At 45.2% G+C, this 26,585-nt stretch overlaps 1 protein-coding gene and 1 non-coding gene across 3 annotated transcripts in view; one reads left to right on the top strand and one right to left on the bottom strand.

Annotated features, from left to right (window-relative positions):
* Nucleotides 1-12,301: 12,301 nt before the first annotated feature.
* On the bottom strand, nucleotides 12,302-12,374 carry TRNAK-CUU (transfer RNA lysine (anticodon CUU)). Its single transcript has one exon. It is a non-coding gene; the product is annotated as a tRNA-Lys (tRNA).
* Nucleotides 12,375-12,584: 210 nt separating this feature from the next.
* Serinc (serine incorporator TMS1) overlaps nucleotides 12,585-26,585 on the top strand; it is a 32,732-nt gene continuing 18,731 nt past the window's right edge. For both annotated transcript variants that reach the window (XM_084600874.1, XM_084600875.1), the window contains exons 1-4: nucleotides 12,585-12,742; nucleotides 15,124-15,288; nucleotides 18,942-19,102; nucleotides 21,032-21,114. In XM_084600874.1, the coding sequence (XP_084457000.1) occupies nucleotides 12,707-12,742; nucleotides 15,124-15,288; nucleotides 18,942-19,102; nucleotides 21,032-21,114 (445 nt within the window). In that variant the 5' untranslated portion in view covers nucleotides 12,585-12,706. The remainder of the gene's footprint in view (nucleotides 12,743-15,123; nucleotides 15,289-18,941; nucleotides 19,103-21,031; nucleotides 21,115-26,585) is intronic.

The raw sequence follows: 26,585 nt of genomic DNA on the forward strand, positions 1-26,585 counted from the left end.
TCCTCTTCATCTGTACCCTCTCCGAAGTATTCTTCGGATTAGTCTCCGCAAGGAGTACATCACACGCATATGTCGTAGCCCCGCTTTGCAAATTTATCTTGCCTTCCGGTACGCGAAGAATTTCCGGCGGCGCTGTGGGCGGTTTGTAACTCTTCCATCCGCTGTTTTCTATTAATGTTTATGCACACTGTTCGTCCCAGGGAGTGGGAAGTTCGCTGATGGCCATGCTGGTTCGACTGAAACGTTTGCCTGTAATTGTCTGCTGTGACTTTCGCGCTCAACACGATTGTCCATGCTGCAGTACGCAGAGACGCGCGTGGGGTCTCCAAATGGAGTTTGTAGGTTAGTAAACTGTTGGTGTGGTCTAACGTCCTGAAGCGACACATGGGTTATGAGGGGACACCGTAACATGCACTAGTTGACATCGCACGGCGTCTTGTCAGCACGGTAGCAGAAGAGCAGTTCACGCGAAGCGTATAGAACTCCGAAGAGGCGTTGCCGTACGGTCAGAATCGCGGTGGCGCATGCTCATTCCTGACGGCACCGAGGCTGTAATGCCAGGTCCCGTGAAACCATAAATACCACCATAACCATAATACATCGCTATGGCCAGCAACGAAATGAAGCCTGGGTCGCTCCCAAATTTAGCCCGGCCCACCCCAAAAAATTTGACCTCCGCCGATTTGTACCAAAAAAGATGCCCAGCCTAACTCCATTATGCCGAACGCGATGGTGACCTCCAAGCAAAGCAGCAGTGGGGGCTAGTTGGTTTATCATTTCAAGAATTTTCGCGTTACGATATACACAGATACACTAGAAAGCAGGAACCACGTACAGTAGTACGGGGTTCCTGCTTGAAGTGACCTCCAAATTTAACTTCGGCTGATGAACCAAAATCGATATGCAGCGCTTGATTCGACTATGTATGGCGAACACGATGAGGACCTCCAAGTTTGACCTCTGCCGATTTGGATTAAAATTTTGCTTCATCGCGCGCAAAAATCGTCATTAATAAGCAATGTACGCAACCATCCAGCCTCGGTGGTACAGTGGTTAAGATGCCGGCTACTGTGCCGGAGTACCCGGGTTCAATCCCGACCGCCGGCGGCTGCGTTCGATGGAGGCGAAACGGAGTGGCGCTCGTATGCTGTGCGATGTCAGTGCATGTTAAAGAACCCTAGGTGGTCGAAATTTTCAGAGTCCTCCACTACGATGTCTCTCATAGCCTGAGTCGCTTTGGGGCGTTAAACCCCACAAACCAGCTACCATGCAACCCACGCATCTTACCGCATTGCTAAGTGATTCGATATTCAGGTTCGGCGAACCACTACTGATTTTTGCAAGCAGCTTACTGCGCGATCGGTCAGCCATTCAATCAGCCGAATCATATAATGGCTTCGTCCAGCGAAGACAAAACGCATTTCGAGTGGGGGTACTGTGCCATGTTAGAAGTTTATACGAATCCCGTACACTTCGCTGAGACCGCCGTGGACGAAATAATACCACCAATTCCCTCCGATTTGACAGTCGTCGCCTGTGTCGTAGATAAGAAAAGTTACCGTCGGACCAAGAGTAAAGCATTTGTAGTGCGGCGTGATGTGCAACGCTCGGATGGCACAAAAAGGCAGACCGAGCGGAATTCGACCCTGCGCGAGCCTTTGCTGACGCCGAGTACCGCCTCAGTGCGAAATTTTCTTCCTTTCTGCTCATAATTCCTCGCAGCCTGCCCTGCCCTAACTCCCATAAACCGTGCTGTCTGTGCAACGTTGCTGGAGGCTGTCTTTCCTGACTGTCACTATTAATACGCTGGAAACCGCTACCATTTCCTAGCATCAACAACGTGTGCTTAAAGCAAACGCATTCAAAATACACTCCGCGAGAACTTGCTAGGCAGTAGCAATAATTCCAAGTACACGTTGGCAAATACATTCCTCAATTTGCACTGCCGCGGTGTTTATATAGGCGCTCGACTGCTATACCCAAGGATCCGGGATCGAATTTCAGCCGAGGGGCCCGTGTGCTGTGCGTAATCTCTCAGCTCTGCTCTGCAGTATTCCACAGTATGATTAACCAACTGGCCCCCGTGTTTGCATTGTTAGAAAATTCCGGCGTTGTCGGAATTATGAGCGCATGATCACGACTGGCAGGTGACGCGGCCGGACAGACTCTGCGCCACATGCGGATACAAAGTTGGGAGGTGCTGCCAGATCGCGTTGATCACGGTGTAAGGGTGGGAGAGGAATAACTCTTCTTGGATACCGAGTAAGGCATTTCTAGGCTAGGCCATGCAAGTACGTCCCTATATACAGCTTGGTTAAAGCGGGACTTTATACGTATAGTCTTTGCCAAAAGTGTAGAGCCCAGGGGGTCTGCTTCTGAGCCACTTCGTGCGGCTTGTAACGCATTTCCAGCACCGCGAATCTCTTGATGGTAAGAATATTTTTTGTCCTCGAATAGGAAGGACCTACCAATAATATGAAATCAGCGCCACTACACAGCTCATTAGCAGACCACTCATGGGCTCTCTACACTTTTGACAAAGACTGTACGTCGCCTACGACCGGTGGATGGATAACGTGGTGGCTTAGGACTGTATACGCTGTAGAGGCTACATGTAAATACGCCTTAAATTAGAATATGTTGTTTGGAACACGCATCGAGTACCTTCCCTGTACACCTGAAACTGTACTGAAACTGTACTGAAACTGTCGAAAATCGCGCAGTTAGATTTGTCTAAAGCATTTCTCTACTAAAGCATCTCGAAAATTTTAGCCAGTTTAACTTTTCTTTATCGATTCCACTATTCACTGCCATCAAGCACCTACGTTACAAAGCACTCCCCGTTTTCAGCTCGTCACCAAACAGTCGACAGATGTCACACTCTTGTCCGAAAACAAGCATTTGCGCAGTCTTTCTTTACCCGGACAGCAAACGATTGGAATGGCCTTCTCAACAACGCTGCAATCATTGAAGATTTTACTAAATTCAAAAACACGCCGGAATCTATCTACGCACCTTAGTTCCCGGTACCTATTTGCTGAAATATTGATCTATTGTACTTTACCTATAGTTTCAAGTTTTCCTTTGTTTACCGATACGTTACTAAGTTCCTTATTCACTGTTCGTCGCCTGTTTATATATTTTGTTCTCGCTTTCGTAACCTTCTGAACATTTTACATATGTCGAATTTCTATTGTGCAGAATATGGTCCACTTTTTTTGTTGTTGCAGTTGTGACTGCACACCTCTCATTTACGTACTAATGCCTCTTACTCAGGTCTTTGAGGTTACAAAAATAAACAAATAAATAAACGAGGAGTCGCACATGGGATCCTTTAGCGCTTTCAAGCATATTCTTCACACTCTTTTTTCTTTTTTTTTTAAAGCGCTGCTTAGCTGTACTATGTAGAGTTAGTTTTACTGGTGCTTATGGGTTTTTCACAGAAGTGCTTATTACTGCTCTTAATTTTAACTAAGTGTTGCAGCGATATATTACGTGGCGGCTGTCCATTCTATGGTATGACGCAATCGCATAAGGCCTCTAAACTATTGCACAACGTACGCTCCCTCGCCGTTTTACAAACTCTTCTTCGCGGCTCGGGACACGAAAGGCAGATGTTCGGTTTTGTCCTCTACCGCTTTTGCCTAGACCATACTTTTTTTTTCTGCGAAAGTCCTGATATTTTTCCGACAGCCCTTTGTAAGGGCTGAGGTTGCGACATTGTGTATAACGTCACAATCCTGAAAAAAACTGCCAGTCAGCTGCCCAGTCGGCTACGAAATTCCCTGATTGGCCATGAAGTTTGAAATACCTGGTCAAATGCTAATTGGTATGGCGTCGTTTGACGTCACGAGGCCACGTTACCACGGGACGACCAGTTTAAAAGGACTCCTCGCCGGAGGAGGAGGAGGAGGAGAAAACATTTATTTACACTGAAATGATTTGGTAAAAGCAGGTGCGTATGGTTGTGGAGCTGAGTGGCAAACACTATTCCGGGACGCCATTGACCGCCGCCGCTGCCCGAGCTCTCTGGACCAGGGCACGCTGGGCCTCCAGTTCCGATCTGGACAGGGCCGCCTCCCAGCCCTCCATATAGTTGGCTGTCTTATAACTTTTATTTTTATATTTTGTTGGCAGGCCCACACCATGTGGTATAGGTCAGTATACTGCCAATAGAATTTGCACCTACCCGTGAACGTCGGATTCACGTGTTTTAGTATGGCGGGATTCAGAAAACACCCGGTTTGGAGGTTATATCTGAAAAAAAAGCCGCGCAGTCCGGTTTAATTTATTATTAGTTTCTCTTCCTCTGTCTACCCGCCGAGGTAAGTGAGCAGTTATGATGCGCCAATAGGTCACGGGATCTATCCCTGCTGTCGAACGTTTCCTATACCGAACCTTATGCGGAGGTCTCTAAAGGCTTGCACCGCCCTATGATAAAAGATACCGTACACTGTGAGCACGCTATAGAGATATCTTCCTGTGCCTCCGATGCAGTGCAGATGCAACTTAAACCGTTTCATGAACATTTGCCCTCTCTTGAGACTGACATGGCCGTCACCGCTAGCCATTCATGATGATTAAGTGCAAAGCAAGCGTGATATGCCGCTCGATTTGTCGTTCACTTGTACAGCAACGTGGCTCAGGCTCACCGAAGTAGAGTCACTGTACTCAAGAATATATGTGAACCAGTTTAATGTCATATGGCTTAGATTGTCAATGGCTTATATCAGAATCAATTGCAAAGGCGTGCTTTACAAACAAAACTACCCTTTGTGCAAGCTTATTGGGACGACAACGTGTACTAACGGTCGCATCGACCTTGTTGGAGAGCAAGTCCAACAGTGTAAGATGAGTTCTCGTACCCGGAAATGCTGGGAAAGCGCATTTTTTTCTACGGAAAGATGTTTACGAGTGCATGCTTTTTTTGTTTGTTTTTTTTTTTTTGTTGCATATTGTGATACTTCACCATAGCAATCAATGTATCTGGATATCCTCGCTCCGTACGCTTGTATTGTTTTCTGCTTTTTCTTTTTTCCCCAAAAACGCACCCCTTTGGTTTCTTATGGCAGTCTGAACTGCATACTCGGTGCGAGCTCATGACAAATACAACCGAGATTTTCTTGCACATCGTAATAATGTTTGACCATTAATCAAATTGTTCTTAACGATATATCTTACAACTAATATTCCACAGCGGCCTCACAAGTAAAAGGGATGTTCAAGAAACCTAAATAGATATACCTACATTTTTCTGCTAATTGTTATTTTATATTTATTGGGTGAGATGCGTGCGCTAACGTGTACCACGCATTCTGTGTTGTGTATATACGATATTTTCGCATATCGCATCCCTGCTCTCCGCGTGATCCTGTCTACATTCCATCCACTTTCCCGTGCGTCTGATGCGTTCATCGTGCTCTCTGTGTCCTTGCCTGTCGGCGACATTCACCCTCAACTCCGTAGCCAGCATGTTCCGCCGTCTCGACCTGCCGTTCTTTTTTTTTTTTTCTTCTTTTTTTTGAAGTGCCACATTTTGCTCGCTTGTCCGCTCATTTTGAAATATATATATATATATATATATATATATATATATATATATATATATATATATATATATATATATATATATATATATATATATATATATAAACAGCTTTTCTGTGTGGACGAAATCATTGTGGCTCTGCCGACGTCTAAGAGTGAAAAGTGTGTCGCCTTCTCCGCTACGCTCTTCCACATGATGTCGGAGCTGGGCGCCCCGTCACGTTTTGCACCGCCCTCTCACGACGCTCTCTGGTTTAGAGCGGACTTGCTCTGGCAGCAACGTTTAGAGCCCCGGTCTGTGCTTAAAATTTGAAGAATAGTGGTAGTGTGCGCGCAACATCGACCAAAGCTGCGAGCTTACTGCATGAATGTGCCGCCCGAGTCGTGGCGGAAGAAATGCGGCGTGCTATTCATGTAACGCACGCCGCCTGGTGTGCTGTTCTGTCTTTTCTTTTACCATCATCAGACGAATTATACCCACTGCAAGACGAAGGCCTCTCCCATATTTCTCCAATTAACACGATCCTGTGCTAGCTGCATTCACTTGACCCCTGAGAACTTTTTAACCTCATCCGCCCATCTAACTTTCTGCCGCCGCCTGCTACGCTTTCCTTCCCTTGGAATCCAGTTGGTTACCCTAAGCGACCATCGGTTATCCTCTATTCGTATTACAAGCCCACGCCCATTTATTCTTTTTGATTTCTACTAGAATATGTCAGTAACTAGATATATTTCTCTGACCCACTCAGCACGCTCATATGTCTTGGGGTTACGCATACCATTTTCCGTTCCATAGCCCTCTGCGTTGTTCTCAAAAGCCTCTTGGTTAGCCTCCACGTTTCAGCCCCATAGGTGAGTACAGGTAAGATGCAGCTCTTTCCACTTGAGCGATAGCGAGCTGCTAGGGATAGCCTGCGAGTCCTTGCAAAATGCTCTCCATCTTAATCTTATTCTCCTAGTTATTTCCCTTCTGTGGTCCGGATCTGCGGTTACAACCTGTCCTAAGTAGACATATTTGCCTGCCACTTCCAGTGCTTCGCTACCTATTGTCAATCCTCGTTCCTTTCCCATGGGCTGTTGACCATTACCTTAGTCTTCTGCATATTATTTACAGGCCTACTTTTCTATTTTTCCTGTCCAGGTCATTAATCATTCCTTCCAGATTGTCCCCCAAGTTACTTAGCATGGCAATCTCATCAGCGAATCGCGGATTACTGAGATATTCTCAGTCAGCCCTGATACATATAACTGCGCCCATATTCCGTACGTCTCTGAGTGCTTCCTTTAAGAGACGGATACTTCCTCTAAGAGATTGGGGCGATGTACCCAATTGCTCATTGAATACAAACTACTGATAAAAAATACGACGGCCTCTTGGTGATCGTCTCAGCAGGACTGCTCCTTGCCCCCGTTTCATGATTTCCATGGGGCTTTAGCAAAATCGGTCCCATCTGCATCACACTTAATTACAGATTCTGACACATAACAAAAAATTTGTTGGGGCGAACCAGGTGAAGTGCTTTGTAATAAATATAGACTTGACAAAAACTGCACATTTTAAGCCTTTTTTTGCCAACAACTAAACCGACACTTGTCAAACAGTGTCCTGGTGTCCAGTCGTCCTGGTATGCTACAGTGAAAATGTAGAGGCATTTCCACGAAAATGGGCGAGCTCAAGACCCGACTAATTAACAAGCTCCGGGTATGGGCTATGTTACTAAAGGAAACAAACGCCTTACCAACAATTCCGGGCTTCAGTGGCTACGTGTCTCCTTCGATGACCGACCGTCACGCGGCAAAGGCGGCGGTATATGTTGATACGCGGTTTCCTCGTGTACGCCATTCTCTCGAAACCTGATGCACTTCATATCAAGAGTTTGTAGCAGTCGCTGTGAAATTTCCGAAAGGAACCGTTGTGATTATTTTACACGTTAGACCAGCCGGAGGCACTCCTTCTCGTATTAATCTTGGCTGGTTATTAAGTGTCCGTCGGCAATACACCGGGTGCCCGATTTTAGTCGGAGGGGACTTCAATGCCCCTCACCCGGATCGAGGGTATCCCACTACAAGCCCTCGTGGTAGGCGTGTGCGGGACGCATTCACTGATGCCCTGTTTGTACTGCTCAATCACCCTGGGACAGCAACGCGGCCTGTGCATCAGATGCGTAATGCTGCCTATGCTCCGGACTTAACGTGGTGGTCGGGTGCGGGAACTCCCTCGTGGCACATATGGAACCAGACTGCTGGGGAAGTGACCACCACCCTATCATCATCGGTCTCCATCCCTCACGTCTCCGCCCGTTACGCCGCAAATGTTCTGTGATCAACTGGGACAACTTTCGCTCACGTCTCGATAGTCTGTCTTCAGATTCGTCGTCACTCCTTGTTGAGCGCATAAAAAGTGCACTAAACAGCGCTATACTACCTGGATTGATGTTGGTCGACTGGCACCAGATCTCGGCCTGCTTAACTTGTGGGCTGCTCGCCGTCAAGCCGAACTGGCTGCAAGGCGAGACGGTACTTCGGCGCAGGCACGTACACGACTGCATTATCTTACTGCTAAGGATAGGAACGCGATCTCTCGCGACGATGCATGGTGCGAACAATTTTCTGCTAAATTCTCGAATGCCTCACTTTGGCGAACGTTTCATGCAATGGAACATGGTCGCCGTTCTACTGACGCAGCAGCAACTGCATGCTTTGCAGCTAATTTGTCGCCGGATGATTTCGCCAAAGAAGCAGCACGAAATTCTTTTTCCAAAGTATGATACATTGCCTCCTTCAGCTGCTAATTTTAATTTGGCAGGTATCCCCGCAGATGCATAACCAGTAAGTACCGTCTGCTGCTGGCGCAGATGGAATTGCGAGCAACTTTTCTATGCCTGAGATAAAAAACAGCGCCTGGCCCGGACAAAATTCAGTATGAGGTTTACAAGAACCTGAGTGCCGTTGCACTTCCTCAACTACTAGACACTATAAACAATTTATGGCTGCATGGTGTCGTACCTGATAGCTGGAAATCCGCTGTCGTGATCCCTATTCCCAAACCAGGAAAGCCCCCAGCAGACTTCGGCAACTTGCGACCAATTTCCTTAACATCAACGCTGTGCAAGCTTGCAGAGAAAATGCTGGCTACACGACTTTATTGGTGGCTGGAACAGCACGTTTTTTATCACCCCGCTCAAAATGGATTTCGACCATACATATAGGTACAGAGGACGGGTTGGCGGTAGTGGCATCAGCAGTTCTGTCATCTACCCGCAGCTGCAATGTGCGTACAATATTGGTAATGAACGTTGAAAAAGCGTACGACAGCATTAGCATGCGGCAATCCTGAACGCCATTGACCTGCTCCACCTCCCTTTGAGAGTACGCAGTTTTGTCGCATCATTTTTGGGCGGAAGAACATTTGCAATGCGCCTCAGTGGTAACACAGTTGGTTCATTCGTTTCGCTACGTGGCGTGCCCCTAGGGATCAGTATTGTCACCGAAATTGTTTAATATTGATTTCATTCCACTGGCATGGCGCTTACATGACATACCTGAAATCAAGTTTTTGCAATACGCTGATGACATCACGGTATGGTGCACTCACCAAGATCTGCTCACTCAGGAGGCTACCCTTCAATCAGCTTTAGATATTACCTCTGATTACGCTTCTTCCATTGGCCTTCAGCTTTCCGTGTGTAAAACTACATACACGTGCGTCGCTAACCGCTGGGGACGCCGTAATTACTGCAAATTCAATTTGTCTCTTTCTATCAGGCACCCCACTACAGGAAAGTCCGAGCGTAAAAATTCTGCGCTTAACGATTCACCAATCAGGATCAGCGACTGCTTGGCTTTCTCGGGCAAAAAAGCAAGCTATTCAGCCTATGGGTTTGATTAGAAGAATTGCTTCGAAAACGGGTGGCGCTGACTCGTCTGTTGCACGCCACTTGGTGAGGGCGGTGCTGCAGCCACGTATTGCTTATCAAGCCCAGTTCCAACATCTTACAAGAGCACAATGAGATCGCCTTGAAGCTGTGAACCGAGAAGCCATGAGAACGGTTACATGCCTTCCCCGAATCACTCCGGTCGTAGCCTTACAGGAGAATGCGCAGCTCAACACCATCGATGAGCTGGTGCAACAGCGCCGTGATGCACGCAGACTTAAAGCCTCTTTATCACATTACATGCAAGCACTGAGGGCGTATGCAACTTCGCATATTATTCTTCAGCCACCTGCGCCAGTTCTTCCCCCGTGGAAGTCTGTACAGTTAGGCGACAACAAGCCAACAGATAACCGCAGACCAACTTCTGGCAACTCGGTATTGTTCCTTCGCCAGAGATTTGAAGAGCAAGATGCTCACCTGCCTCAAGGATCCATTGTATTGTATGTGGATGCAAGCATACAAGGCTGTGAAGCAAAAACAGCAATCTACTGCCCGTGGACACCTAGCCTAAATCAGACCGCTACGTTTAAAATTTCGGAACAACCTACATCTTTCTGCGCTGAGCTCATGCCAGTTCAGGAGGCGCTCTGCTCCGTGGCCACCATTGCTATGGTCCCTACGGCCCAAGTTGTCATCCGCACTGACGCACTTCAAGCGGTACGTTTGCTCCGACGTGTCAGCCGTTGCCCAAAAATATGTCAAGACATTCGCCAGCTTGCTGCACGCATCCCACAATCAGTACGTATTGAGTGGGTCCCACGGGACCTTCTGCCTTCCCAAAGTCAACCAGATTTAGCGACGCGCCTCGTGACCCAAGACTCATCATTACCACGGCTCCTTGATGTGGACGGCGCTACCCTCCTGATATTAAGAAAGAAACACCTCCGACGCTGTACACGTGCTCTTATCCCCCCGCGGTCTCACACGTGCAGAGGAGGTTGCGCTTAGGAGGATCCGAGTCGGGGTTGCCCTCACACCAGCTGTCACTCGGACGTGGTCTCACTTTCGATACTTTTACCAACGGTGTCCCGGACTAGGGACCCGACCAGCCTTCCCTTAATCTAAGCCAATGTCAATAAATGTTTTCATCATCATCATCATACTTATATCCCCGCCCAGGGTGTCCGATATGTAAAGACGAAAATGTTGAAGCCTACATCCACCATTTGCTGTGGGTCTGCCCAGCTCTGAAAACGACAAGAATCCGGCACTTGACGATAGCTGGCCTTTCAGCAAGAAATCCTGCCTCTCGCTTGGACGCAGGGACCACGTACATCATCGCTCACTCTTGGACTTCATCAAATCAGCCAACTTTTTTTCATTCATTTGATCATTAGCTCATTCTTCATTTCATACTCTACTGATGACCTGAGACAATAAATATCGTTAAGAAAAAATCTCGTGCTAAACTCAAGACCTGCCCAGGGTCCGTGATAATACGGCCAGTGAGTGGGTCTTCGACAGAAGAGAGGGTTGCGCTCTTTCTGGCAAGGCGACGGCGTAGCAGATGACGGGAACACCATGCCTCGATTTCCCATCGTTCAGCGCACGCTGTGGCGCGCAATCTGCCCCAGCGCCAATTTAGACGACGATGGAGCTCCTTACGGAGGGTGGCCGGGGCTTCCGGGAGGCTCGGTCCCTGAGACAATGAATATTCGGATTTCTTACCTCTCCTCCCGCGCCATCCTCTTCCCCCACTCTTGGAGGCAAACCTTGATGGAGGTAACAATATTATCCCAGCTTTCCGCATTCATATTAGGGGAGGCGTACCTGTGACTACTTCCTTCTGGACATGCTCGTCGTCCAGAAGGCGCGTGTTTAATCTCCAGTAACCCTTTGCTCGTGGAGTAATATTAGCAGCGCACAAGCGCGTGATAAGCATGTCTGTGATCACTTAGGGCATTGGGGAAAGGAACTAGTTACGTTAGCAGAGACATAGGGACGCGGTCAATACGGCTTTCGAGACCACGGCCGGTAGACCAGGTCATGCCTGCGCGACCAGGTTGGAGTGCGTGCCAAGCATCGGTTAAGTCCAACACCTCCACCACATCACCCAAGGCCTAGCTGTGCGTCATTGTGGTCTCGTCCGAGCCGTCGCGGGGTAGCCCGAAGAGAGCAGCGGTCTTTCTGAAAGAGGACGCTGTTGAAATCACCCAACAACACTATTCTGGCTGGGCCAATGAATCTTTCTTCTAGACCCACCACTTTTATTTTTCTTGAGCGCCGGCTTGCGTATAGTTGTAGGGGAAGAGATTGATCGTCATTTTCTTCGGTTGAAAAATTCCAGTGTTGCGGAGAGGACCGATGAAATACCTATTTCTCTCGCGCCTTTTTTTAATTTTACTAAATATTTTGCATCCTTTCCGAAGTCCGACTGCATGCTCCCGTTCCGCGAAAGGGCGCCCGAAAGCATACCATTATTACCATTATCCGATGCACTTTTTATAGCCTGGTACAACTACAAAAATGACAGAATGCCACCGACCTATCTGAAATACTGTGGTTATTCCGACTAAGCGGCGATGAACCCCACTTCACACATGTAAAACCTGCGCTGTCACGTTAACACATCAAATGTTATTGTAGTCATGAGAATCGATTGACGCCATTGACAGCAAGAGTGTCCCATGTAGTGCCAAAAGCCGCTCTTATTTAATTTGTATCTGACGCTAACACGGGCGACACGATCGACTCAACATGACTAGTTGCGCGGCAGGAAAAAAAGAAAACGTCGATCGTGTAGAAAATTAGCAGCAGTTCGTAATTTCCGAAGTTGAGGGAACTCGCTTGGTACTAATTCAAAATAAAAAAAAAAACTACGCCCAACGTGGGGCTCGAACCCACGACCCTGAGATTAAGAGTCTCATGCTCTACCGACTGAGCTAGCCGGGCGCGACAGCAGGTTATCTTAAAAGTTATTCATATATCATATTGCTATTTATCCTTGAATGGTGGTGTTTTATTTTTGAATATAAGACCAGCACAACGATTACTCTTTTGTAAAGAAATATTGTTTTATCTAAATTTTAGTTTCAAATGAAGCGCAAAATGAGCGCCAAGTTGGTCATTTAACGGCCTTTCGAAATTTGGCGTTACATCACGTGACTTTTTGTTGTTTTTGTGCAGCTGGTTCATACTGGCGGTTGTGTGATTTCGGTTGAAGCTGAAGCAGTTTCGTTTGGAAGTTATTTCATCAAGCTACCGCGTTACCGCCCCGTACTGTCATGGGAGCGCTTATGAGCCTTTTTTCAGTCGGCTCGGTGAGTATGACCGTTTTAAACGCATGCAACTTTGCACAAACCGTTATTGACAGTCCCTGAGCCATGTTAGGCATGTGGCGCAGCAATTGCGGTGCATTTGACAACCTCGACTTGTGGGGTACGGTTTACACGAGCCCCATTTCGTTGCGAACGGACATTGCGTTAGCGATCAAGGCTTTCCGAGTCTGCTTTTTGTTTCCTCTGTTCGGTACTATCGGCTTCGATTGCTATCTTGTGTTTCTTATGGTGTTCACCTTGCGATTTTCAGTTCAGTGTTGACTCTCGTATTTTAATTTGGCCGTGTTGCATAAACTTTTAGTAATACATAGGAGCCTGGCTATTGTGAATGAGTCATGACGCCGAATCTTCGTGCTTGAGCAAGCGTAGGAAGTGGTCTATTGTAATAGATAAGGAAGGGACTGTGACTGCGATCTACTATTGCGCCATGCCTTGCAAAGCTCAGAAATTGACATCACTCATGCTTCAAATGAGTGGCGCATCTCATGATGCGTGTTCGTCGGTTTGGCGTACTTGTCTATCCTTTTCTCTGGTGCTGAGTGGGTGTAATCTGGATTGGAATAGATCTAACGGGGAACGGTCGCCATCACTGAACGAGAAATTTGATGAAAAAAAAAGTGATGAAAAAAAAAATCAAAGAAACGCATAGCGAATCCCCCATAAATCCACCCAGTAGTTAGACGCATGAAATAACCTAGTCACGGAGTATATCATATCTTCTTCGAAACAACACTGCAGAAGGCTTCCACTATCCGCTTGTAAAGTTTCTATTTCCACAGAGTCCGCTTCGCACATGACTTCGCAGCTGGCTAGGGTTCACGCGTTGCTCAATTAACGTTGCTAGAGTCATCTAGTAACGTTTTTGCTCAATGGTATGCTAGTGCAAAATTTTATTTTGCAGATACATTGCTATTTTGCACTGGCTCAGCTCTTCCTGCTTCTAAAAAAATAAAAATAAATAAATAAATAAATAAAAAGTTGTCCAAACAGTTTGAACCGGAAGGAAAAGCTGGTGAATGAGTAAACCATTTTAAGGTAAAAACTAAAGTGCGAAGTGACAGCATTATGCAGGGATTTGTGATGGGCGAACTCTGGGTTGGTGTATTCGTTCACTAGGCGGCTAGCTGCATTGAAACCCAGTGTAATGCTTCTTGCATTGATCAGCAGTTTGTGTGGCTGCCCAAGAGTTTCAATACATATTAAAGCCTCACAAGGTATGCTGGCCCACTGACACCTCTGCCTGCATGCATAATGTATGAGCTTGTAAAAGCGAAATCAACACGTAGCATCTTAGTTTCAGGGACAATAGTAGTGAGTAAATGAACTGTAGATATACTGTTGGAAACAAAAGTGTCCAGGAAATGTGAATAGCACTCCGGTCATATTACATAATGTTTGGCACGACTAGCTATATTTTACTGGCATACAGCAGAGAAGCAAAGTCCAACTTTTGCTTCTATAAGTGCAGTTTCAAACCACCAGCTAATAACATTATGTGCTTTAGCTGCAATACATATCCTGCTGGTGATCCTTGTCCCTGATGTTACATTCAAAACACAAAGTCAAAAGCAGTATGTTTTTAACATTGCTCGCTGTACGAAGTTTGAGTGGAATACATCGCCTTTGTTCCCTTTGCCGCAGATATGTTGCATATTTCAGACAATTTTGTTTTCATATGTGATGCTTTGCCACCCACTCAGAGTTGAATTGCAATGGCTTTTCTTTTTCTTGTCCTTTGTTCGAATGTGTTTCTAAGGAGTGCACAGCAGTTTTATAAACTGTATTGAACTTATATACATTAATTCTATACGATAATGATCCACGTCTGTGTGGACTTACTGCGTACTTAACGCTAAAACAGTTTCCGAATATACAGGGTCTTGAATATTTGGGGGCTGGAATTTAAAAAATTCCTATGCAAAATCTACTACCCCATTCGAGCTGAAATAACGTTCACAAAGTAGCAAAATATCGTCTACGTTATCTGATAAGTGATTCAACATCGGCACTTGCCTAGATTTCCCGAAATCGAGAAAAACTGCTCTCGGTGGCATGCACAATTTTCGCAGAAGAGAGTCAAAAAGATATTTTGACATGGTACGTCATCTGTCGAGCAGTGAGACAAGCTCCATCCCGGCCGTTGGCGCGCTTGCCTCGCTGCCCGACAGATGACGCACCATGTCAAAATAGCAACACCTGTATTTAATTTTTTTTACCTGTTTAAGCTCAGAAATGTTCCATTTCCAGTGGTACTATTAGAATACAGTGATAGAGGCCATCTTTAGATCAAGCTCGGGTGCTGCAATGGCTGCCATCACTGTGTAGAAAGGAATGATTGTGCTGTTGTTTCTGCCACTGTGCAGCTGGCCTGCTGCTGTGGCTCGGCTGCTTGCAGCCTTTGCTGCTCGGCATGCCCGAGTTGCCGCAACTCCACATCCACCCGCATCATGTATGCCTTGATGCTTCTCCTCACCACTGTGGTGGCCTGCATCATGTTGAGCCCCAAGATCGAGCAGCTGCTGGAGAAGGTATTGGTTTTGCCATCGCGTGTTTCTATTTGCGAGCTGGCTCAGGCAAAGGTGGCTTCTCTTTAATTTCTCTCTCTGCCTCTCTGTGTGTGTGAGCATGTGCGCATTTAATTTTTATTGCGAGAGCAATACTACGCTAGGTAGAACCATACTTCAGTGTGACCTGTGCTTCGTGCTTCGTCGCGCCGCGCACAGCTCAGCCACAGCTGGCGTGCCATCGCCATGGCAATGCTGTTGCCGTAACAACGCGACGACGTTCGCTCGCTCTTGTGCTCGCTCTGTGGCGGTTCCGGGCGGCTGTGTATATATATAGCGATGTATATGTATATGGTTTGGTTTGGTTCGCTGGGTTTAACGTCCCAAAGCAACTTAGGCTATGAGAGACATTGTAGTTGGTTTGTGGGGTTTAGCGTCTCAAAGCAACTCAGGCTATGAGAGACGCCGTAGTGGAGGACACCGGAAATTTCGACCACCTGGGGTTCTTTAACGTGCACTGACATCGCACAGCACATGGGCGCCTTGCTTTTCGCCCCCACCGAAAAGCGGCCGCCGAGGCCGGGATTCGATCCCGCATCCTTGGGAACAGTATTCGAGCGCCGTAACCTCTGCGCCATATATATATATATATATATATATATATATATATATATATATATATATATATATATATATATATATATATATATATATATATATATATAGTAATCACGCTGATTAAAATAACTGGTCTTTCTTTTTAGGCACCTGCTTCTTAGTGTGTGTAGCGCTTTGTCAGTGAGCCTTCTTTTCCTCTAATTCTTCTTTGTGACACAAGATTTTTTGTTTTAGTTGTCTGTCTGTGTGCACAAAATGAAAAGTTCAAGTTTTGTGTTCATTGATATTGCTGCTACTTACTATTGTTTCAAAGTGTAGACATGTAGTTGCTTGCAAGACATATTTATATAGTAATTTAGATATTGACCCTTTCAGATGCCACTTATGATTTTGATTCACAACAAATATTTTTTGGTCTAAATTGCATATCCATGCAGCATGGAAGGCCTCAAGAAGTTTCATAATTGAAAATATGATTTCTTTTTTTCTTACATGACCAAATGTACATAAAAGCACCAGCATTTATGAAAGCAATGCCATATGCATACCTGCCAAGTTTTACGATGTTATCATAAAGTGCCCGATTTTCAGTACTTTCTTACGAGTATCGTAGTGCCCACTCTCATTTTCTCGATTTGTGTGTTACCTAAAAAAAAGGTAACAGTGTAGACCGAGTAGATGTGCGAAAACAAGAAACCAGCTGGTTTCTCGCCGCGTGCGCCATCTAATAGCAGGCTGTGTACTCTGCGGCACATCTTGTTTGCCACATTCCTTGTCGGCGCCTCTGCTCCAATCAGATCATGCCCATTCAATAAAGTATGGCTACATCGTCACAATCGTTGACTTTTCGGCTAGCCGAAACTGTCAAGCTGTTAGTTAGGCTGTGTTGGCAGCATAGTTGCTGCGGGTGCGATTGTGAGATGTCTACAAGAAGTACTTTCAAGTGTTCATGCCCAAATATTCAACGGATTTTTTGTGCATACAAAAATATAGCAAAGGTGAAAGGTAGCTTTCTGCACCTACTGCCGCTTGATGTGAATATTGTGCATGCCAGTCATCGGGAAATTCTGCTCCATCTCAATACAAAGAAGAATAAGGATTGAGTGAGTATCGTTGACATCAACGAGACGATTAGTGGGTATTTTAATTCTGAAGTGGACCAAGCCACTATTCAAGCAGAATGTCTCTTCACGGCTTTTCTGATAGAGTCGAAGTAACCATTCAAGAGTGCATAGACGAGCAGGGAACTCTGTTGCCAGTCTTCAAAACATTGATCGTAGTTTCAAGTATGATAAGCTCTCAAAAATTGCTAAGCATTCTCACTCTCCCACGCAGTAATGCAGAGTGTGAAAGAGTGTTTAGCAAAGTCAGGAAGACGTGCACCAGGTTTTGCTCCTCCATGTCAAAAAGGGGCCTAGAACAACTGTTATTTGTCAAATAAAAGGAGTCTGGAGTTTGTCACAATCAGGTGTTCGACAAGGACTTGCCGCGGAAGTCAAAAGCAGTATCCTCTTTAGTACTGTCCCAGCCTTTCACTTCAAATACGTCTTTCTGAAGTTTTGTTTATGTGACTTTTTGGAACTCTAGTTTAGACTGCTCTGTTTTTCATCATTCAAAAGAGATTTTGAGTAATAAAAAGATTTTAGTATTTTTCACCGAATCTTAGTATTTTTTGGCATCCTCTATAGTAGATTGAGCACTGTGTGGTTGGCAGGTCTGCAAATGGGTTATGGAACCATTTTATGTTCTGAAGGTGGACATGACACAAAAATAAGAGGAAAAAAAAACAAAACAAGAACTAATGTCAAAACCTGTCTGCAAATTAAATGGCAGTAGACATGCGGGGAAGCTCGCTGCATTGTGAAGTATTGCTTGCTGCATTTGCTAGCTGGCGCCCTATTTGCAAGGTGACAGATGCTGAAAATGCCTAAAAGCAAGAAAAATAATGCTAGCTAGAGTCCAGTGTAAAAAAAAAGCTGCAGGCTTTTAGTGTCCAGAATTATGGACAAAATGCCTTAAAAAGGGATAGCAGCTTTTGAGACATGCAAGGCTGAAATTGTTAATGTCTTTCTATTTTTAGAGTTAGCATACTGAATTTTGTATTGCTAAGTTGGTGCAGGAAACTAAAAATCATATGCAGCCAGTCATCATTCAGAGATACCTCAATTTTCCAAAGAGCATTTGAGCAGAGGTGGAGTGGTGTGGGTGGGGTGTTGGAACATGGAAAAAAGACATTTTGGTTATTGCAGCACACTTGGTTCCATCTTTACGGTTCTCGCAAGAAAGGAATTAGCATAAGGGCTCATTTTCTTGTCCAATATTCTTGTATGTTAAAGTCATGATCTGTTCCTTTATATGTATAGTGCAGTTGTTTAAAATAGGTGTCCTTGTCGATTCCGGTCTTTTTGTTATATACCTGAAACAGCAGTTTCAAGTGCATTTTCGTCGCCCTGAGAGGAGCACTCTCCATTCCTGCAAGGTTTTCATTTTAGCACCATTTTAATTCAGAGTATTGCATTAACTTATTTTGCATTTAGTGCGGGATACTGCTCATTTATTAATGCGCCAGACATGATCATCAGTTGCTGCAGTCATGTAGTGCAGGTTGTTTCATTTCTTTCTGGTGATAATAATTTTGACACTAATTGCAGGAAGAACTTTTGATGGAGCCTTACAGAAATGATTGTTCATTGCAGAAGTTGTTGTTGTATGTGCACCATTATTGAGGCAAGCATGAGCGCCTTCAAAATGGGAAATTGTGTTGGTTGTTATTAAATAATCACAGTGAAGAAGATGTAAAGTGTGCGTGGAGTGCCAACTAACACTGCTAGTAGATGGCATTAACCTATGGGGGCTATTTATTGTCAGCTATATTAAATTGCTGTTCCTGGTTCTGTGAAGTGGAGATTAGGGGAACAAATTTAAGAGGGTTCATGAACTATTTGTGTTTACAAAACATTAGTGCTTTGTAAACATTTTAGGATATGTAGGCTTTGGACTTAGCATGTGCATGTAAGCTTGTCTATTAATAAGCAATACCCTATCCTGATACCCCGCAGGTCCCGCAACTCTGTGAAAGTACAGATGCCTGCAAGAGTGCGGTTGGATACCTAGCGGTGTACAGGTTGCTGTTTGCACTGACGCTCTTCTTCATTGCGTTCTCGATGATGATGATTGGTGTGAAGTCATCTAAGGATCCCAGAAGTGGCATACAGAACGGGTATGATGCTACTGGTCTCTGCTACTGCACCTTGCAACTTTTATGTGCCGTCAACTGCAAAAGTTAAAGCCACTAACAAGATGGCATAATTCTAACAGAGCTAACACGTGCATCCTGCAATTTGAAATTTATATTTGCAGCTACGTCTGTGCAGTTTTCAATTTCAGGTGGTATGCCAGGTTGTGACAGAGTTGGTGCATTGACATATCAACTGGACAGTTTATTTCTGCTGTAATATGAGAAGCCAGTGACTGTTATGCTGCACTGCATTTGGTGGGGAGGCTGGGAACGCAGTCACATTGATGCAGAACTCTGACATTTATTTAAATGAGTGGCGAGTATACATACATTTGATGAGACTCACGCCATTGATAAATAATGCACCCTTGGGGGATGAGGGTCTGAAACCTTTTTCTTTATTTTTCAACGTCTCTTGTTGAAACCTGACATGCAAGTGCAGAATCGACTGCTGATATCAGATGTGCATTTAGATCTAAAACATCTCATCAGGAAGAGACAATGGGGCAAAATAACATGTCCTTTTCTTACGGGCCATTATGGTAATTTCTCATTAAAAAAGATCTCTTTTAGCAAATGCACACATTTCTAAACGTCGACTTCACATGCTAGAGCTAAGGAAATTCATATAATGTCATTTTGTTGATCATAAATAAATACCAAAGTTGGAAAGAAAAAGTATGTGGCAGTTATAGTTAGTATTTTATTTAGTCTAATTGGTAATATATCACAATTAAGAAAAAATAGGAAAGCTTTAGGATGTGTGATGAACCTATTAGAATGTCTGCATGTTTATAACAGAGGTCTTTTTTAATGAGATATTACCATAATGGTCTCTAAGAGACCTAATTAGGATAGCTTTTTTACCATATCTTCCCTTCGGGATAATATATTTGAAACCCAGATGCATATTTGATATCAGTATTCTGTTCTGCACTTGCATGCTAAGTATCAGCAAGATATATTGAAAAATAAAAAAAGTACCCTCATACCCCTTTATTATAGGTTATGTTTTCATTACTTCAACCACTCAACGAGAAAATAGCTTAGCAGTTAGGTTCTTACCTTGTACCTCAGTGTATGCTAGTGTGAGCAGTTTAAAGGATAACTTTTCGAAAATATACGCTTGCTCTGCATGTAATATTGCAGAATAGTGTTATTATTTCTTCAGCAGGCAACATTGCTTAACTTGGAATTGCTTGTAGATGAGTGTTGTTTTTGGTAATGGCCATGATACTTCATTTCTAAATGCCATCTTGTTGTTTATGACTAGGCCCAGCATAGCATGCAACAGTCATCAACGTTCGGTCAGCCATTACTCCACAATTCTTAGTTCAGCTATCACATACTGTTGTTTGCTAGGCAACCTTCTTACAAAAGAAAATCGTATGAAAGTAATTTGGAAGTTTGTTAGGAAGTAAGGGTGGTATTGGTTCTTGGTGCCGAGTGTTCCCTGATAGTGTGTGTGTGTTCGTTTGCTGTAGTGTCCTGGGTGTGTGAATCACATAAGGTAGTCTCACATTGAACTGTCGTTATGGGCAGCAGGTAGCCAGTTAGGTGATTTCCAGCCTTCATCAACCAAACCATACATATTTTTGCATTCTGATTTGTGTTGTTGCCCTTTTTTTTCCCAGTACATTGCAGGACATGCTTGTTTGAACTGATTGCTATTAGAAATGCTATGTTAGTGTTCAGTGTTTGCATAACTTTTTGTGCAACAGCCTACAGAAACAAGGATGTGAAGGTACACACAACAAGCGCACAAAACACACAACAAGCACTTGTGTGTACCTTCACAACCTTGTTTTTGTAAGCGCACTATACTTTGAAGATATGTCTGACCAACTCGCCCAGCAACGCACTTTATTAAATTCACAGCTCATATTTTCTTTGTTCCTTATTTTTCTTCAGGTTTTGGGCTTTAAAGTATCTAGTACTGATTGGAGCCATGGTTGGCGCATTCTTCATACCTGATGGTGCAACTTTCGGTCAAGGTAAGTTAACACTGATCTGATGGGCTCTTTTCTTATTTTTTGGAAATGTTTTTTTTTTTTCTTTGTGTGTGTGTGTGTGTGTGTGTGTGTGTGTGTGTGTGTGTGTGTGTGTGTGTGTGTGTGTGTGTGTGTGTGTGTGTGTGTGTGTGTGTGTGTGTGTGTGTAATGGCCCATCGACAAAGCTTTAGGCTTAGCAATGACAAAGATGTATGCAAGCAGTTCTGCGTGACTGGTGCTTGAATCGCATAGGTCGGCACCATGAGGAGGGGCTCACTCACACTCACGACCAGTGACTCTCAACCCACTCACTCACACTCATGCCCGCTGCCATTCACCGCCACTCACTCACACTCACACTCACGGTCACTCTGTTACCCATCCACTCACTCACACTCACACTCATGTCATTTCTCATTCATGGCCACTCACTCACACTCGCACTCACGGCGACACTCATACACGTCCACTCACTCACACTCACACTCATGCCCGATCCCATTCACGGCCACTCACTCACACTCACACTCATGGCTGCTCCCATTCGCGGCCACTCACTCCCACTCACACTCATGCCCGGTCCTATTTACGGCCACTCACTCACACTCGCACTCATGCCCGGTCCTGTTCACGTCCACTCACTCACACTCACACTCATGGCCACTCCCATTCATGGCCACTCACACTCACACTCATGACCGCTCTCAGTCCCGGCCACTCACTCACACTCATGACCGCTCCCATTCCCAGCCACGTGAGTCTGAGTGAGGCGATATGAGTGCACTCATGAGGGAGTGCGCCGACCGATGCAAGAAAGTATTAGAATAGAGCAGATAGGTTTACGCACGCTAAAAAAGCATTAAGCAGGACATTACGCAATTTGTTACTTCAGCTCTTTTGGCTCAGCCGTTAATTCACTCTACTGGCGTCATCTTGTTGTTAGAACAGTAGTAGTTTTTATAAAAAAAATAACCCTTGTTAGGTCCCATTTCTGCGGCAAAATCATCACTCCGTGTAACAAATAAACTAAAATTAGAGCTGCGAGATCTTTTCTAAGCGATGGGTCCGGCGTCAAAGTGAGCCGTGATTTTGGAAACGATAAACACGAACAAGAATCGCGCATGCTAAACGTCCGTTTTATGTAGAGCTGTTTCACCCGCTGACATTGCGATCATCATCAGCCTGCGACAGAACATAGTCTATGTCTAGCCTCAAACTGTTCGAGCAGCGTCACTGTGCTCGCTCTGCGTCCGAACACTGACGAACACCGGGACGTCCTCTGATGTGCGGTCACGTGAGAGGAGTTGCCGCGGCAGAGGTCAAACTATTTTCTTTTCTATTTGTTCTAGTTAAATTGAATCTTTCACTGATTCTGAAATTGTAATATCAACGCATTCCGTATTAACATTATCGCGAGAGATCCCGGATTCCCTATGCAAACATCAAGCATGCTGTCCTTGCGTGTCGGTCGAACCGTACTCACTTCATAAGCGTCACATGCGAAAGCACTGATCAAAAATCACACTGCAACATCAACATTAATATTTTCGTTTGGCGCAAGCGCACTAAATTTAAAGTACGGTATCTCAGTTTTCCGCATGGCGATTTTATCCGGCAGCGTTTGAACATATTCATCGCAGCTTTGGTAGCGCTGCCAAGAAGTACAGAGATCGAGTATAGCTCTGGTTCTCTAGAAGATATGGTTCTAGAGCTCTGCATAGTATAGCCCTTTTTTTTTCAGTTAATGAACATTTGTTGACAATACCACACTCCTGGAGCGGATGAAAGGTGAAGATTGCCGGGTCGGGTCGACTCGTATATTTCACCTCGCTCAACTTTTCGGTTCCCCGACGCGCGCTCTCGTTGCTTCATGTACTTCCTTTTTTCCCTCCATATCTATACTTCTCGTCCTGGCTTCTTTCGTTCTTGCCCATTCCTCCATCCAACTTGCTCGTTTTTCGCCACAACTTTTCTCATATGTATCGCATTAAAGTCCTATATCTGATAACTCGGCAACACATAAATAACGGTCAAATAACACCGAACGCGACCCGTCGCCGAGCACGGCGAGCGCCCTGGCCATAAGATCGCCTTCGAGGAAGTGAGCTGTGAAACATACAGCCCTCAAGTTGTATCACACCCAGCTCACAAAGGCGACTCAGGTTACTGGGAACGCTACTCCCTTCCGCACGCCAGCTACCTAAAAAGGAAAAGCGAAGGACGCGGCCCTACTGCTGCTCACTGATCATATTGTTAACATTAGCTTCTGGCTTATTCATCCTTTTAGTGATTGTTTGTCCCCCCCACACACACACACTGCACGGGGACAAAAGCTAATTTTCCTGCCTTGCTGTAAAATAGATGAGTTGCAAAACCTACAAGTTAGCTTCCCTGTGAGGCAGGAATTCCTGCACAATGGCGGCATAGACTTATTTTGGAATAATAGTTGGGAGCAGCGCTGGCACAGGGACTGGCGGCAGAGTAACTGCCGCACCCCTTGCCCATTCGTCACAGCATTCCGCACGTGGATCGCCAATTCTAAAACTCCTTTCCTCACCCAGTGTGGCAGTGCTCTCCCTTCCTTTATGCCCGCGTCAAGAATGTCCTAAAAAACCTGCTCTCGCACAATGGCCTGTGCGACGGGGACTGCATCCGAAGCTGCGTGGACTGTAGTAGATGCATGCACTGGACTTAACTATTACCGCGGAGTCAGGTTCTGCCGCCATTGTGCATGAATTTCTGCCTCACAGGGAAGCTGACTTGTAGGTTTTGCAACTCGTCTATTGCGCAGAAATTATTTCACAATGGTGGGGTGGGCTTATTTTCCAAGCAGTAGTTGTGTGCAGGGCTGTTTCGCCTAACCTAGGCAGAGATGCGAGGCATCTGTGGACCCACCGTGATTCACTCCCCCCTCCGATCCTTCTTCCGCTCTACACTTTTAACTCTTGACAACAGGACGGTGACGAACCTAGCCATGTCTCTTCGCTTGAGGCGAGCTAGGGGAGACAGGTACAATGCAATGCGTACATTCCGAAGGCCTGGAAGTTGCTGGCACTGTGCACAATTATTGTGCAACAGTTTGTTGCGTCGATGAAACGAGGGACGTCTTTTTCCGTGGCATGAAAGCAACCTCCTCGCCGAGCACTGCGAACGCGCCGACCACAAAATCGTATTTGAGGAGGTGAGCGTCCTTGCCGTGGAAACCAATCTTTTCAAAAGATGACACGTCGAGTCTTGGTTCATCCGACTGACAGCAGCAGCAGTAAATAGGAATTCGGGGACGCTACCCTCCACGTACACAATTGGACTCCGCGAAGGGTTGGTAGAGGGAAAGCAAAGGCCCCTGCTTGCTACTACGGGCCGGGCCTTGCATTTCAGTCGCCCCGGAGGAAGGGACCGAGTTGGTCCTGAAAAGTCGGGTTCTAATAAATATTTTTGGTTGGAGATAGTGTTCCCGAAACTTCTGTTTCAAGAACCCAACCAGGCGGATTTCCGTCGAAGATATTCTCGTTCAAATCCAGGCGAAAGTGGCGGCCGAGGAGGCGTCGCGCATGCGCAGTAGTGCTACTGGAAAAATGTCCATTGGTACATCTTAAGCACCCGAGCTGCACCCGGCACAAAGAAAGAAATGCCGTTCAAAAAACTACTTCATATGCCTGACGCCTTCATTTAAGGCTTCGTAGATCGCTCGTGTTGCTGTGCATTCCTTTTGAACTGAGCATTCGCATGGCAAGGGCATGAGGGCACTGCAATGCGCCGATCAAAAAAGGTACGCGATATTCTAAACTGAAATAAAAAGAAAATTATGTACTGAAGATTGCCTCCTTTTTATACGGGCGAGAAGGAACACATAAAACAATGCAGAAAAAAATTAAAAGGAAATACAATAATCGTAATTATAAAACTGCTAGTGCTGAAAATTAGGGTTTCATTCAGACATTTTATTTGAGAAAGCCAGAGCTGGAATTCTCAGAGTCATGTCCCTCATATAAGGTTCTCTAATCTTTCAAAATTGGCCTTTCTTTGTATTATTATTTCCTTTGGGTGTATTATAAAGGCGCCCCTAACAGCGGTTACTTTGAACGCGGCTTTCACTAACAGTCGCAAGTCTTTGGATTTGACGACTGGTGGTGGTAGTGGTTATTTATGGAATAATCAAACGAAAGGAAGGAAAAGAGTGCTGCTGGCTGCGGCAACTCCTGCCTAAAATCTGGAGCAAGCGAGCTGCGACCGGCGGGAAAGCAAAGGGTTAGGGAGAGGACAGCGAGTGGTTGTGCAGAGGGGAGCGACAGCAAGAAAGGACACGGGGAGCTTTGTACATTATTTCCAGTTCGCCTTTCAAGCACTACAACATCGTAATAAATTCCCTGATATTTGGCCTGCAGCCTTTTTACTTCTCGTAGAAGAGAGCAGTTATTTTGCCAGTTAAAGTAAGCACTATGAATAGGTGTCTAGAGCAGCAATAAATCGAATTGTATAGCATGACAGGGACAAAGCATACAAGTAATGCATCATTCTTGCAACCAGTACAGCACAGACCACGGATTAACGTAGTACAACTGCTTGAAAGGTCCTATAAAAATGGATGTCGATCTCGGCTCACGCCCAATATCCGATAGGTCTCAACAGATGTGAAACAGGCCGAGCTCAGGCTTTCCGATGTGCCCCGGTCGTTGCAGTGCATTAGTCGAATGTTGTCAGATCTTTTTTTTTTTTTTAATTCTCGCCATGCCTAATTGTTTCTCGCTATGCCTAATTGTTGTCTTCTGCGTTTATAACGCCCTGCTTTTAAGGGACATAGACTGACATTGGCTTTTATTGATGTGTTAATTAACAAAGATAGAACTGTCGTTTGCCGGCATTTCATTAAAGTTATATATACCATACCATAATCAGACCAAAATGGAGATTTTGTAAGGGAGGAATGGCAAAAGTCCTTGTCCTTTCTTCCTGTCACTCAACTCTTTTCTTATCCGTCTTTTTTACTGTCCCTTTATTTCCGTCGCTTCAGTACAGGTGCTTCTGGGGATTAGATAGCAGATATTGGTGCTGATGAACATTTTTTTGCTTCCCTTTTTGTTTATGTGAATAAAACTACTTACTTCTACTATATTACTATTACCGGGAAGGCCAAATATTTACCAGATATATCGGTATACCATCGGCTGTATTCACAAGCAGAATGCGATCATATCAACCACGTGCTGCCGACTCGGCAGCCCTTTCCGAGAACTTTCAACCCGTGATCGCATATCGCTTATAAATGAAGTATGGTGGTAAAATGTGCGAATTCTTGTTTTTGTTTTTCACAAAACGCAGAATAAATTTGGAAATTTCCCTAATTTCGCGGCTAGTTGGCGGCGTAGCTGGCTCTTTGGAGCCGGTTTCCTTTAATCATTGAAACATTGCTGCGGGAGTATAATGATCAGAAATAAACCTGGTAACACGAGTTTGGATGTGTTCAAGTTTTTCTC

Source organism: Amblyomma maculatum, chromosome 4, assembly GCF_055883805.1.
Source record: "Amblyomma maculatum isolate TAMU_Amacu chromosome 4, ASM5588380v1, whole genome shotgun sequence".
NCBI lineage: Eukaryota > Metazoa > Arthropoda > Arachnida > Ixodida > Ixodidae > Amblyomma > Amblyomma maculatum.